The sequence below is a fragment of the Anomalospiza imberbis genome, chromosome 9 (genome assembly GCF_031753505.1).
Source record: "Anomalospiza imberbis isolate Cuckoo-Finch-1a 21T00152 chromosome 9, ASM3175350v1, whole genome shotgun sequence".
In the NCBI taxonomy this organism is placed as follows: Eukaryota; Metazoa; Chordata; class Aves; order Passeriformes; family Viduidae; genus Anomalospiza; species Anomalospiza imberbis.
Genome location: NC_089689.1, coordinates 17,225,024 through 17,240,767, shown reverse-complemented (window position 1 = coordinate 17,240,767; position 15,744 = coordinate 17,225,024). Strand labels below are relative to the sequence as shown.

At 42.8% G+C, this 15,744-nt stretch overlaps 1 protein-coding gene across 1 annotated transcript; it reads right to left on the bottom strand.

Annotated features, from left to right (window-relative positions):
- Positions 1–2,249: 2,249 nt before the first annotated feature.
- On the bottom strand, positions 2,250–14,768 carry LPAR3 (lysophosphatidic acid receptor 3). The gene is made up of 3 exons (XM_068199910.1): positions 14,444–14,768; positions 11,188–11,945; positions 2,250–4,619 (listed from the first exon to the last, which is right to left on the bottom strand). Exons 2-3 carry the CDS (start codon positions 11,921–11,923, stop codon positions 4,270–4,272), a joined length of 1,086 nt encoding a protein of 361 aa, XP_068056011.1. The 5' UTR covers positions 11,924–11,945; positions 14,444–14,768; the 3' UTR covers positions 2,250–4,269.
- Positions 14,769–15,744: the final 976 nt, after the last annotated feature.

Below are 15,744 nucleotides of genomic sequence, written 5' to 3'. Positions count from 1 at the left end.
AATGATCGTGACCACACAGGCTTTATGGGAGAGCAAATCACAGAGGACAGACCATACATCTTTGCCCTGGGAAAGGCCATGGAGCGTTTCTTCCTGGACCCTATGATCAACTGGAAAAGCAACTTTGGTTTGGGAGCAGCTGGAGAGAGAAAAGAAGAGGAGAATATCACAAAGGTTTGCAACCATAATTGCTATGAAAATGTTGTCTTAGAAGTATCTGCTTGCTACTTACTGCAATACAGCAGCTCTCAAATGCAGAAAGACCTCCAGCACCACCAGGAACATGCAGAATCTCATAACTATCTGACTTAATGGTAACTCTTCCCTTTCCTTCCTCTGCCTCCTATGAACTAATGTCCTGGGGTTTCTGTGAGTGTTCACCTAAAGCCTTCCCCAGCAGAATGTACTTATATAAATAGGAGCAGGAACATGCAAAGTCAACTGATACAGATATTTTGGGATATTAGTGAAAAGGGGAACAAGGGAACCCCACAGAACTTGCCTTCACCAACTGTCCTTCATTCTTTTAATTATTTTTTTTCCTACTCAAGTATAAATAGTGCTTTAATGGTCTCCTTGAGACAAACTATTCTGACAAATGTTTATGGAGTTAATAAGGAATTCCCTGCTCCATGAGTAGGTAGATGTTTAGACAGTTTGATACTGGAAACATTACACAGCCTGTGCTGTAGCAGTTCGTAGGAAAGTTTGATGCAACATCAGTTTCCTTTTCCAGTCATGTCACATTGCAATTTATAGCAGTAGACCATGAGGTAGCAGCTCCAAGGAAAGCATTCTGCAGCAACAAAGGGCATGTCACTGCAAATAGTACCATTCTCCAAGCACCAGTTTGCAGGCTTTTGGTTTTTGGGTTTGTTTTTTTTGGGTTTTTTTTTTTTTTGTTAGACAACAGAAAGGATAAGAGACCTCTAACCCTCCCACTTACTTGTAGCAGAATGATTGGTAACACCTCTCAGACCTTAACTCAGACCAGGAGTCCAGTGGATGAGGTGCTGTAAAAAAAACTAAGTCCTTTACCTTCACAGAAGTCACCTTTTCCTGCTTACCTGGAAATATCATCCACAGGTAGTTATTTTGCATTCTAAATCCCAAGCTCTGCAGGAGAGACCTAATGTTTTTTCCCCTGCTGCAGATGCTCAAGATCTTCATCCAAGCTCTCTTCAGGGCCTGTTTCAACCAAGCAATACATTGGCTAGTTTTGCTAGTAAATAGGAAAATTGTATTAAAACAACCCCCACCCCCACCCTGGACCCACGTAACATGAAACAACATTTCCCCATCATTGTTCAATCACCATTCAAACAGGAGGCAAAACAAGACTTTCATTTTGAAGAACCATTTTATTTTCTATTAGGTTTGCATGCAGAGCTTCAGCCTAGTTCAGACAAACTGTGCACTGCAGAAGCTGTAGGGACAGGGGTGCCTGCATGCTGGGCCTTTGCAAGGCCACCTGGGGTGGGTTTGCAGGGCAAGGTTTTTGTAGCAGCGTGGGGTGGGGGAAACAGGGGTGGCTTTTGTGAGAAGACACCAGAAACTTCCCTATGTCTGAAAGAGCCAAAGCCAGCTGGCTCCAAGACAGACCACCCCTGTCCAAAATGGAGTCCATCAGCAACAGTGGCAGCAAATCTGGGATAATGTATTTAAAATGGATGAAAAAAACCTGTGCAGCTGCAGCTGAAGAGGAGAGTGAGAACTTGTGAGAGAAACAACTGTGCCAACACCGAGGTGGGCAGGAGGTGCCCCAGGCACCAGAGCTAAGCTTCCCCTGCAGTCAGGGAGGCCCATGGTGGAGCAAAGATCTACCTGCAGCCTGTGGAGGATCCCATGCAGGAGAAGGGGAATGCCCAAAGGAGGCTATGAGCACATGGAAAGCCCATGCTGGAGCAGGTTTGCAGGCTAGTAACTCCATGGGGGACCCATGCTGTTGGAGAAATTTGAGGAGAACTGTCTCCTGTGGGAGGAACCCCATAAAGGAGAGGGGAAGAGTTTGAGGAAACCTCACCATGAGGAGGAAGGAGTGGCAATGATTGATGAACCAACCACATTCCCTGTCCCCCTGCACCACTGTGGAATGGAGATAGAGAAAAACAGGAGTAAAGCTAAACCCAAGAAAAACAGAGGATGGGAGGAAAGTATTAAGATCTGGGTTTATTTCCCATTATCCTAACCTGATGTGATTGGTAATAACTTAAATTTTTCTCCAAGTCAAGTCTATAATTGGTGATCAATCTCTCCCTGTCCTTATCTTGACCCATGAGCCTTTTGTTTTATTTTCTCTCCCCTGTCCAGCTGAGGAGAGGAGTGATGGAGCAGCTTTGGTAGGCACCTGGTCTCCAGCCAGGCTCAACCCACCACACCACCGCCTCTACAAAGCACCACTATACATGCTTTTCAGAACACCAAAGCAGTGAAGTAGTATTTGCACAAAAAATTGCATTATAATAGCAAAAAATGTGTAAACATTTTTAGTGTTGCTCAAATACAGCATCTACCTTGAATACTGGGCCACATCCCTACAAGATGGGATGGGATGAGCACGTTATGGGAGAGCTCTCTGAACAGGGCCTTACTGTGTTTGCAAGATACACTAAGGGCTGCTGTGAAGTCCCCCAGTGCATTCTGCAAATCCCCTGCTCAGCCTTTGAGCCAAGGGCTGGTTCTGTTTTGACCAACACATTCCAGATATCCATATGGAAGAGGCACCAAAGGAAGAATTTGTCCAAACTGCAGCTGAACTTTATCTTTCAGCTTCATAAAATATGTCCTTGGTGTTGGCTCTTCATGTTGTTCTCAGATAATTCCAAGTGGCCAAAACTTCCAAAACTTTTCCAAGTGACCTCTGGTTCTGGTAACCTGCCTTGATACTAGGGATCAGACTTTCTCTAGGAGACAACACAGGAAAATCCTCTTGAAGTTAAAATGGCAACAGGGAGTTCACTGCTGTTGAAACCAGACAGCATGAACCAGCTTCTTAGAGTACTGAGAAATCTACAGTCCAGTTTTTAATTTGAAAGTTTAAACAGAAGAAGTTTACCGTAGAGCTTTGTATTGCTGGACCCTCTATTAGAGCGTAGTCCTTAAGTCAGAACTCCAGCTGTTTGGGTTGTGGCTGCATCAGCACTAGATCTGATCAGTCACGATGCTGAAAGCCCTCCATGGCTCGCTGTTTCATGGCCCCTTCCTCAAGTACCTGTTCCAGTAAGATCTGTTTGCAAATCAGAGGTTAAATGTGGTCCAGACAAGACCAGACAATCAATGCATACTCTACTATGGTAGGGGCTTAAATTGATTTCAGGCTTTTTTTGCCTGTAAATTAATTTATATTTTAAATAGCTTGATTGAGCATGGACATATGGGTATTTAAACTTTCCTTAAAAGTTCACTTGTAAACCAGAGTTTTGGATCTCATTTCTCTCAGTGGCACAGCAGGTAAAGAGCCAACACACCCATTTGATGTTATCTACGGAAGTAAAAAATGAGCATAATGAACACAGCCTCGATGCTTTTCTGTTAATCCACCCTCAGTGCCTGCCTACACAACAGCAGCACAAAGTGCACTGTCTTTGCCTGCAGTATTCACCCCACTATGGGAGAAATAATGGTTTTTGTGCTTTTTGTACTCTCAGATCCTGACAGTTCATGGTCAGACATATTCACACACACTGACGCCTGGTCTGGGTCTCCCATCACAGCCAGGTTTCTGGCATATCTTTAATAAACTATCAAACTACCTATTTTGAAAGCAAGATAAGGAGGAGGAAGAGAAGAGGTAAGCATGAACTATTTCATGAAATTCACAAACCAAGAAAACAGGTCACAGTTCTGTCCAACCAAGCCTGCAATCCTCCTCAAGGTGCACAGAAACTATTCAAAGCATAAATACTCAATGAATGCCAAACCTGCACAGTCAGTCAGGTTTCTTCTCTCTGTAGGAGCTTAAGGAGGATCTCTTTACATTGCTTACATTTTGTTTCCATGCACAAGAATTCTCTAGAGGTATTTATTCCATTCACATGAAAAAACAATTTCATGTACTTGAAAGACAAAAAGGATGGCAGTACAGAAAGTTTTCTTCATTACAAAGTGTTTTTCCATCAGGCAATTATTTATAAGAACTTTGTTAACACTGGAGTTGAGGCTCTGGAACAAAGTGGATATATTGTTTACTAGCTTTGCCAGTTGATCTCCTCTTACAAAACCTCTCCCTTCCCCCTCTCCTTTTCCAGCCAAGTCAGTCCCTTGCATAGCTCAGGAGTTTCCTTTGTCACCAAGATCTCCTTTTCCACAAATTGTCCCTTGAATAATGCCATCTTCAATGTAATGGCCCGAGATGTCCGTGTTCCTGCAGAGAACTGTTGAGGGGATCCGAGATGAGCGTCTCTCCTGGCTCTTATCCTCAGAGGAGCAGCAAATCATCCTTTTCATGGTAGCCCACATCTCATCATCTTTGTATGAATAAATTATTGGATTCATGACAGAGTTCAACAGGGCCAGGAGAAGAAACCACCTTTTAACATGCTGAATCCCACAGTCAGTACAGTTCAGTCCATCAAGCAATAAGACAACCAGGCCAGGGGTCCAGCAGACAACAAAGGCACCTAGACATATAGGAGACAATAAAAAGAAAACCAAATCTGACTTCAAACTTCTAGGGCTTTGGAGTGTTTAATGTCTTACAAGATTACCCAGTTTGTCAAAATTCTACACAAAAATGAGAAAAGCAGGAGAGGACGAAATTCTAATGACAGTAGCAAGATTATATCTGCTACAGGTCCTCTGCCAAGCCCTGAGCAGGAGGCAGGGCAGCTCTCAAAAGACTGCAGGGAGCAAGAATCTGAGCTGCTGACAGCATCAACTCAAACACACATAGGAAAAGGTCATCACAACAGTGATTTATCCATGCTGATAAATAAACAAGAGTTCTGGAGCATTTACAAGCAGAGAACTGGCACTGGAACACATTTCCTCTGTTCATCTCTCTGAGGTACTGGAGGAGAAGATATCAGGTGGTTCACTTCCACCACTGCCATAATATGATCTAAAGAGAGAAGCCACCCGACAGCTGACTCTGAAGTGCCAATGAATAAGGCAGGTGTCACATAATTTACACATGTCATGGGGAGGAAACCCACAGCTAGTGTAGGATGTGCCACTCCCTACAACACACAAGCACTGTGGGCTCCCCAGTCACAGCTGAGCCCACCTCCTTCCACTGCTCTCTCCCAGGCTCTGCATGCTGAGACACAGTAATTCGGCTGCTGGAAAAAAAATAGTTACACAGGAAAAGAGAGGAGGAAACAAATAGATGAATTAGTGAAGGTGAAGTGAAGGATGTAGCAGTCAGGGCAAAGAAATGAAGGAGTGGGAAAAAAAAACAAAAGCAAAACAGAAAAGGTATGAGGAAGTAAGTGCATAGTGCTGGGGGATGAGAAAACTCTGTGAGAGAGGCAAAAAAAAACCTAAAGGGAGAATGAGATAGAAGAGATCTTAGACTGAACACAGCACAAAGAAAGCATTAAAACAGCTTGAAGGCAGTTCAGTATTAGAGAAGGTTCATTTGCACCTTCCCTTGTTCCTGCACACCCACACTGTAAGTGAGGATGAGCAGGGGTAACACTGTTACAAATGCAGCCTCAGCCACAAGCTGAGGGGGGCCCTGGAGTGCCCCATCTGCCCCTTGATTCCCTGCTGCACTGCACCCCGTGATCCCTCGCCCAGAGCCCAGGGAAGGAGTAGCCATATGCATGATAATACTAACTTAGCACAAGCCACAATTGCTGTCTGGCATACAGAAATAGAAAATTACAACTCTGCCCAGCAGAGTCACAGTTTGAACAATGTACCGAGGAAATTCCAACCACTTATCACAGCAGAGTTTCCCCATTTTGGAGCTTAGAAAAAAAATAATTCAACAAATAATAGTATCTGCATGCCTAAAAGCTCTCTGGGGATGTGGATATCTGTTCAACAATTCTGGTAGAACACGCAAGTCCACCTCATCTTTTGAAAGCTGCTGATATTCCCATATGCAAGCTGTGGAAGCCAGCAGTGGGAGGGAGGCTGGCTCGCAGCAGGAGCCAGGCAGTGCCAGAGGCAGTGCCCAGCAGCAGCCCAGGCACCCACCAGCCATGCTGCACACACGGGCTGGGGTCAGCAGCACTGACACTTCTCCCCATCGAGGACTGGACTGGACATTGCCCACATGACAGGCAGGCCATAATGGTATGTTAAGGGGACTCGTGTGATTTAGCAAGCACTAGGATTGCTGAAAAAGGTATCCAGGACAAGGTATTATGGATCTTGCTGCAACCTTGTGCTCCTGGACTACAGACAAAATTCAGCTGACTTACTCTGTTCTAGACAATACTGAACAGAAAGGCAAGAGACCACTTTCTGCAGAAACTGAATTTTCTACTCTGCTGTACCAACATTTTTGTGATACTAAGTACTAATTTCATGGTGTTAGTTTTGAGATGCTGCTTAACATCAGTAACATTCCTCCATTGCCCACTGGCATCAGGAGCTGTGTGCTGCTACCACAATGCTTGTTTTCCCTGGTCAGCCTCTGCACTACACACTGGCTTGGCTCCTGTATGCTGAGTAAGCAGTTGTGAGCAGGGCACCAGCTCTCTCTTATCATCTACAATGGAGAAAACACAGCACAGTATTGCTGTCCTGGGGTTCACCAGCAAATCCCAAAAGTTTTAACACGTGCTGTAACCCAACCACCCAGACAATGCTGTGCCTAGTTATAAGTGTCTCAGCAAGTGTTTGGACACAGAGCTTTCACTACCACGGGTCACTGGCAAAGCTGCCAATCCACCAGCTCCATACAGAAACTGAGATGGTGACAAACCATCTCAGACGCTGAAAGCATTTTGATCACTTCTACCATAAAGAGTGCAAGGTGCTACCATGCTTTTATGGAAGTCAGCAGGAAAGGAAAAAGACCCCAAAAGGCACATTCAACAAAAGACACAGAAATCTCTCCTTCAAACAGAACCCAAGATGGCAGGCAGGAGTAAGTCCATGAACTCATAGGATGTATCCCTGTCTATCTATAAAAGCAAAACCCTAAAAGGTCGCAGCTTCAAAAGTAAGGAAAGATAAAAGACACCTGCAGGCATGTCTCCACACATTTCCCACAACCGAAAACAAGAACGGGGCAATGCAGTGACAGTGTCCAAGTTACTGGATAATGCTTTCTTGGGGCTGCTTTGACTCCAACAAAACCACTTTTTACTCTTAGCACCACAGAGATGAAAGTGAGGCACGTCTCAGACTTGCAGCCTTGCTCAGATTTTGTTATTTTTACCACCAAGCTTTCAGAGAGAACCATGGTTAAGCATAAAAATATACCTTAGTCTCAGCCCTTCGGCAATTTTCTTGTTTGCAGAATATTTATCCCATAGGAGCTCCCCTCCCTGACGAAGTGCCACACTCCAAAAATAATTTAACTTCTGGCACTCATTAAAATTCACAAAAGGGACATGAAATACAGCCTGACTGCCACATAGATTAGAACAACTCAGAGCCTCTTCACCAGATTATGGGAGATCACGTGTCACAATGCCTCAAGGTTAGCTTGAGGATTTTCCATTAGATTTAACCATGGAATTTCTTGTAGATTGCATCATCTCTGTTTAAAAATTAATTCGTGTGAATCTGGAAGCACTACTGATGCTTCAACAGCATCATTTCGTAAACTCCTGTACCTCAAGGCTGTCCCTGAGCATGCCAACACTGAGAGAAAAAAAAAAGTGCCATAGGCTCCAGATGCCACATGTGTGACCAAGTTAAAACAGCAAGTTACCAATTAAACTATAAATTCACTGAAACTGAATATCATCCCCTCCAGAGCTGTTATTTCAGCAGGAATCTCAGTGCCAGGTTCAGAAGAGCTACCACATACACAACCATCTGAAAATCACATACCCTCACACCTGCAGCCACTCTTCTTCAAAGCTACAGTTACAGGCAGAGGTGGGATTATGCCACAAGGTCAGCCCAAGATGATTTTAGCCCCTTTTTATTGGTTTCACATCTTCCAGTTTCAACTAGATGACACCCTGTGGTTCAGCATGCCAAAGGGAAAGCCTTACTCCTATACCATGATGGACTATTTTCGGGGTTATGGTGGGAATGTGCAGGTGACAAGAGACTTGACTCCCAGCCTCGGGAAGGGACCCTCCAAGCCTAAGTGATGGTGCAAAAAGCCACTTGAAGCTGTGATCACCAGGAATCCAAGAAATGACACTAAAATCTCAATTCCCCCAACTCTCAGCTGTAGGGCCGCGGGAGGAGAACACCCAGAGAGGACAGGGATGTTTTGCTGGAAGGGCAGCCAGGCACAGCCCAGCCTTCCCAAGGAGGGAGCAAGAGGAAGCTGGGAGGAGCAGCATGCCAGCAGTACCCAGCTACACATGGTCTCCTTCCACACAGCAGCACAGGAGAAGGATTTTGTCATGAATCTCCCAAGAAACCAATAGAGCACACAACAAGAATGTTGGGAATTATTACACATTATCCAGCACAGCATCTTGGAATGGGCTTTTAGTTAAAACAGTTATCAGGTGTGTACTCCAAAGCATTTTCAGATGTTTCAGAAAAAAACAAAAATAACTGCTTTGGGCAAAACCCACGCGCTGCATATAGCTCTAGGCTCTTGCATCAGTGGTTATAAGCAGAATTTTGGAAGAATTACTTCAGTCCCTTGGTGACTCCTGGTAATTGGAAAGTCCAAAAAACAAGCTATTTTATTTTTAATGCATTTTGCATACAGTTCTTGAATGACTTGGCCAAGGAAGTACATTTTAAACTATTTTAAAAAATAAGTTCTCATTCTTGGAAATAAATGGTTATAAAAAGCCCCTGAGAGTAAAAATTTGGAGAACTGATATGAAGGAACATGCCAAGATACATTTCCTCTGACCCATGAGCTTGAAGTAGACTGTACACCTAGCAACATCAGCACTAATTTAACTTCTTTGGAAGCAGGCTCTGTTTCAGTTTTGTTTCTGACTGACAAAGTAAATATACAAAATTATGATCTCTAAAGCAGCACTCAGACTAAGTTAAATTTGCCTGGCCCAGCACACAATAACATTAAATGTTCTGCCTGAATTATAGTTCAATTTCATCGCTGAAAAGTGGAAGCTAATGCTGAACTTCAAATCAACCCATAGTCCTAAGGCCCCACTCCCTAGGAAAAGAAATACCAAGTTTGAAATGAGATTTTAAGTGGAGTTTCTTTCCACACAGCAGCATGGTCACAGAGAACACTGAAGGCTTGCCACAGGCTAAAGGACCATGAGGGATGAGCGAATGGCAGCCACCATCCCTGTGCCTCCAACTCCCACATTGGCTGCAGGGTGCAGTCCTGCCTTCAACAAAAATGCTCAGAGAACTGCTTTTTAAAAGTGCTCTCTTTCTGTCTGTTTCCAATGCAACTTAACCACAGTCTACTCATCCCTTTGCATTAGGGCAGGATCAGAGCTGGAACAATTCAGAGTTTTTGGAGCAATTCAGAGTTTTTCTGCAGGGATTTTCTCCTTCCAGGTGGATGGTTTAGGTTTCACTACACGGGAGCTTAGCTGGGGAAAAGATCAAATCTTGCTCCTGCAAGTCAAGGGCAGAGGGACAGGAACAACCACCAAATTTACTCTCAAAAAAGAACAGTTGCGGGATGATTTAGAAGGAAAAAGCTCTGGCAGCAGATAAGCCAACTCCAGAAGACACAGAATTATAAGTGAGAACCTTGTACATGCTTGAACTGTTAGTCTGCTTTCTTTTACAAAGTCAGGCACTGTGAAGTTTAATGGATTTCAGCTTCTGAAGCTCTTTAAGACATCATTTGTAGACAAAGGTGTTATAGCACTATAATTTCACAAAAAAAAAAAAAAAAAAAAAAAAACACAATAAAATCAGATACCAGACTGTGCAAACAGCAGGCAAAAACTTCAAGGGAAGAAAGTGTCCTCAGCTTGAGCTTCCTTGTCAGGACTTCCTGGCAAGTCCTATCTCCATGAAAAATTCACTTTTCTCTCAGAGCTCTCTAATACTACCATGCTGCAGTATGACACAACTGCGTCCCAGGTATACACGACCACCACCAGCTTTCCCAAAAGCTTCGGTTCTGCTACATTGGCTCATCCAACCTCAGAACAGCTGTTAGAGCAGTAAAGCCATATTTGTGGGTTAGAGTCCACCACCACCTGAGCCCAGCTTCACAAATGTCTCAGTGCACCTCCAGCTCCACCTGGAGCCTTGCTGACATGATATTTGGTTTCCAGGATACATCAGATTCAAGTAATTCTGGAAAAAATTGACTGCTACAGCTGGTATTTGTTCCAAGAATCAGTCACCTGGTCTGTTCATCTCCAATTTAATGTGCACTATATCACAATTCCCTGATGAAGTGATCTGAGCTACTCAAGTATCAACAGTGTCTTTAGGGTAGAACCCAGGGCAAATCTCATGTTATGGTTTAGAGATATAAGGCTAGACTCTACCATAATTATCTAAAAGTATTTTGCACCAGGCAAAATCCACAGAATGAAGGTGAATCCTTCCCTTGAAAAGCAAACCTCTATCAAAGTCACAGACCCACGAGCCATTCTCTCCTTTCCCTGGGGAAGGTGCATTTCTAGGGGGAAGGAGTTTCTATGCCCAGGAAACAGCCAAGAGGAAGATGCGCAAAGAAAACTATCAACACCCAACATTAGTGCTCATGGCCTTGTGCAAATATTAAAAAGCATTATTTTGAAAATGTTCTACTAGGTAATTATAAACCTTCACAAGCCTTTCTCCAAACTGATTACGTATCTTCCTGCTAAAAAAAAAAGAAAGGAAAAAAAAAAAAACAGCAAATAAACCTTTACCTTCACAATTTGTGTTTTGTAACAAGGTGCCTACACTTTTCTTCTATGTGTTGACCAGTCCTCTGTCTCATGTTTCTGCATAGTGCAACAGCTCTTTCAGTGCCTAAAGCACACAGAAGTCTAGATGCCTTCAGCACTTAAAGGTTCAGTGAGGTTTCTTTGTGTTAGGAGGGCTGAGCAATTTTTGTGTAGTTTTTTGTTGGTTTGTTTCAAATAAAAACTAAACCAACACAAACCAATTCACTGGCACTGCCAGCCTTGCCCACCATGGTTTGTAGTCTCTTACCTAAGACAGTCATGACAGTCTTCATGAGCTTCACAGGGGTTCTCCTCCGGCTGATGGACCCGCTAGTGTGTGAGGACAAGACATTGGTTTTCCTCTGGACGTACATGTAGATTCTTATGTAAACCACCACCATAATGAAGAAGACAACCAGGTTTAAGACACTCCAGAACACCAGGTAACTTCTGCTGTAAATGGGTGCCAGGGATGAGCAGACAGTAATGTCACAGAGGCAGTTCCAACCCAGGGTCGGAACAGCACCCATGAAAATGGCAATGGCCCAAATGGATATAATTAAGAAGGTGACTCTCTTCTTGGTGAGATTGCTGTGGATCTTCATGCGCATGATGGACATGTGGCGCTCCACAGCGATGACAAGGAGGTTCACCAGGGACGCCGTCAGGCTGGTGTCCAGGAGACCCTGGCGCAGAAACCAGCGGTTAACTGTCAACGTCTTAGACACCGGGCCCGTGTTGAACATCAAGAAGACATAGGCGATTCCAGCAAAAAAGTCTGCAGCTGCTAAGTTGGCCAGAAGATAGTAAAAGGGAAAATGAAACCTCTTGTTCTTCACCACAGCTGCTATGACCAATGAATTTGAAATAAAAATGAAGAGGCAGAAAAAGGTGCCAAAGCATAGAACACCAATGAGCTGTGGTCCTGTCCACTCATCCGCCGTGTCCGTCTTTGTCCTGTTGTAGAAAAAGTCCATGCGCTTGTCATAGTAGCATTCGTTCATCCTGGATTAAAGCCCCTGCATCCTAGGTAGGGTGGAAGGCAAAAAGAAGGAAGGTTAACAATCAGTTAATAGTCCTTGCTTCAATCACTTCAATCCTTTTTGGGGGACAAGCAGTTGTGACAGGGACACAGGAGGGTGTATACTTGGAGGCCTTAAGTAAAAATACAAACAGTACAGGGTTGACACAGAAGATATTCTGGAGGACCACAGTGGATGATGCTTGGCTGAATCAGGAATTTAAAAATATTTTCCTACTTAAAAAATTCCAGCACAGTTCTTTTGCACAAGCAGTCATATTGTACAAACAACAAAGTGGAAGTTAAAAAACTACTTTCTGGAGGTCATGGAGAAAATCTGAGCAACAGCCAAGCCATTCTTGCTGTGAAATCCCATGTTTGAGCCACAGCCCCATCATTATTTCCATTTCTCAGTGTAGCCAGTTGGGAAGCATAAATCATAACTCTTCTACTTTACTGACTCAGCAATAAAAGGCCTATTACCGAAAAAAAAAATTTTGGTTTTTCAATTATATATTAATAAATGTAAAAAATGTGTGTATATAAGATACTACAGGCATATATATTCTGAGCACATATCTGTTATTTACTAAAAGAGGACTTAAGTAAATGTGCTGAAAAGGGAAAAGTATTTTCTAGATATTTGACTATTCTAAAGCCAGGAATTATTTTACTGGGCTCTCAAGTACCACACAGCCCAGTTATCTTTAAAATGAAAATCCAGTTCCCTACCCAACCACAGGTTAAAGCAAGCCCCAGGAACAGCAGTGCTGGGGTTTATTTCTCATACCCACTCAGCACTATTTTGGACACAGGGCTATTAAACCTGATGATGGAGAGGGAGTCCAAGTTCCAGATTACATCACACCTCTGCTACTCTGGGCGAGGTCAATGCCAGCTGCTTCGGCAATTTTGCTGCCATTTTTATGAACCAAACTGAACCTGCACTAATTTACACAGGAGATCTGACAGCAATTGCTCATGGCTGCTGGACCCCATGCAGGGTCTCATAGTACAGAAGGGAAAGTTTGTGTCTGATCACCACCAGCCCTCACACCCACTGTCAGTATCTGCAGAAGGGTTTTAACAGTTCATTAAGAGATATTGTATAGTTTTAGCAAAACCCAGGAACGCAGCCATGGCACAAAATCTAAATCACACTAGATATTATACAGCATGGCAAACAACAAAAAACCTAGAAGAAGTCGTAAAAGACAGAAAGATTTTTAAAAACATAGGCTTTCCATCTCTGCAGCTAAAATTGTTGACAGATAAACATCAGGTTCACTTAGTCTATTATTACCCTGTGGTTATTTTACAGTTAAATCTCATCTCCCCAGGGACTGGGAAACAAATTAAACAATCCCCAGCAGGCTGGTTAATGCACCAATGTTATATTAAAGGTTCATTCCAAGCTTTGAACTAAAAAGGTCCATCATTTGTCATTTATGTTATGTTACCTGTGTTATTTCATGCAATATTTACAATAATTTTAAATCAAATTACACTATTCCATAATTAATATTTTCAGGAAATTTATCTTTTTTAATATTCCATTTTTTCTGAACTAGCTCCTTAGCCTTTTTTCCTTGATTTTTCTTAATTCTCACCTAGAAGTCAACATGAAAGCAGGGCACTTGACATTGTTGTCCATTTTAATACCCTCAAGAATCTGGCCAGCCACTTTTTTTACAAAAGTCTATATTACTTAAAGTATCAAATTTAAACACATAGTCAGAACTAAGAACAGCTACTTAAGGACAAGAAGTGGAAGGAAACAAGTAAATCATCCCTTGCGCTGAAATATTACAGAGCATCCCTCCATCTAAAAATAAAAAAGCCTCAGCAATGCAGATCCACTGCAATGAGTCAACTGGAATTCAGCGCCCACTGCTCCCTGTTCACGGGAACAAGGGGGAGTTGGGCAGTCAGGACATTCCCCATTCTTACCTAGGAACAACTCAAAAGTCAAATTCAGGCTGTAAGTGACCAGAAGTCCCTGAGGAGCGGCACACAACAGCTACTCGAGTAGCCAAGTGCTGGGAACCCTGCCAGCAGAGAAGCCTCTGCTCTAACACAACAAGGCAGCAAAGGACTTGCTGAGCTTGACATTAAGCTTTTACAGAACAGCCCAAATGCCTGCAAATAGAAGCAGCATTTTGGGCAAGAATGGCAGGAAAAAAAAAAAGAAAACACCCAAAAATAAAGCCCAAAACTGTGAAAATTACAGGGAAGGTTTTTTGAACATGTTGTATCTTACTGTGTAATCATCTCAACAGACTGATCTCTTGCTTGCTGTGACAGGAGAGTAAAGAAATCTACAGATGCTTTTTGTATCTCATCTGTTTAAAAGCTTAAAGAAATTCAAAATATCAACGATGAATTTATTCTAAATACTTCAGCTTAATGAGGTCCCATTCTTATTTGAAGTAGTAACCAAAGGAAAAAAAACATTCACACATCCATAATTCTCCACTGAAATAATTACACTACAAACACTTACTGTCACACAGCAGAGCTCAAACGACAAATGATTTTGAAAGAGATGTCTTGAGGTATTGAGGTAAGATGAGAAGAAGTAGAAAAGCATCCAGCTGAGGTCTCAGAGTCACAGGGCAGACTCTGGAGATTTCCAAATGGAAGCTGCACCAAAGCAGAAGCTGAACTGGAGCAAGTTTACATCCCAGTCCTTCAAAGTGGAGATGCAGCTCTTGGCTGTCTGCACCAGCCTGTGTGCAAAAGGCACTTACAATACCAGGGGCCTTGCAGACAGTGCAAGGTTTTCTTCACACCTTTATCTGAAGTCCTCCCAGCAGAATGAGCCTGGTCTCAGGGGAGCTGTGACAGAGCTATGCAGCCGAATCCTCAGAGGTCCTGCCCCAGTCCACAGCAGGCACCAGACGCAGGATAGGCTATCCCATAGTTCCTGGCATGTGACATGTCCTGGTAGGACTTTCTTCTCCAGGTCTTCTCTTCTGCAGCCAAATCAGAGATGCTTATCTTGATCAGGGCAGGTTTAAACTTAAGAAGGAAAAAATAACCCTTAAATATAACCCTTTATTAAAAATAATCCTTAAACATTTTATATTTCAGATCTGTTTATTAAGTGCACAAGAAGCTGAGTATTCAGACAAAATACTGTTCAAAGTTAGTAGAGAAACAGGTGAACTTGTCAGTCCAGACTTAAAAAGGCAAGTCATCCAGAGTCTGCAGCACAGAGCTCCCCTATTGTGCTACTCACTTTAAGAAGAATTGCCTTATTTTGCTTTGAAATTGTCTCTTCCAAGCTTGATAGTTCTTGGGTTTTTTATGAGAAAGGTCAGCAATCTCTACTCACCTGTTCTACACCACTTGGTGTTTCCTATCGCATCATGCAGCTCTCCAGCACTTATTACATGTTGCATATTCTGCATGGAAGTTGAGCTAACAGCTTGCTCTTTTACTTGCAGGCAAATATATCAAAACTTGTCAAGTGCCAAAAACATACCCTTGTCTAAAAGGTTCTTTCCCTCATTTCAACTTATTTAATTATCTCATTTCAACCAATAGTAGCCACAAAGATCACAAACTGATGGACTATGAACTGCATTTTCCTCTACCACTCTTGAGTAAACATTCAAGCTTTTTCTCTTTTTTGAGTGGGAAAAATCCTCTGTTCCAAAAAATCTCAAAGAATTTGGGATTTTAGCTAAATTGTTTTCAAATGCAAAAGCATTTAAAAGCACTTCAAGAATTCTTCCCAATGCATCTTGAACTTTATTTTTCTTAATGACAGGTGCATATATTTCAATTGATTATAAATTC

Coding starts and splice junctions, on each gene's coding strand:
- LPAR3 (XM_068199910.1), bottom strand. CDS start 11,923: ATGAACGAATGCTACTATGACAAGCGCATGGACTTTTTCTACAACAGG. Junction 4,620..11,187: donor GACTGTCATGACTGTCTTAG/GTAAGAGACTAC, acceptor CTATATGTCTAG/GTGCCTTTGTTGTCTGCTGG.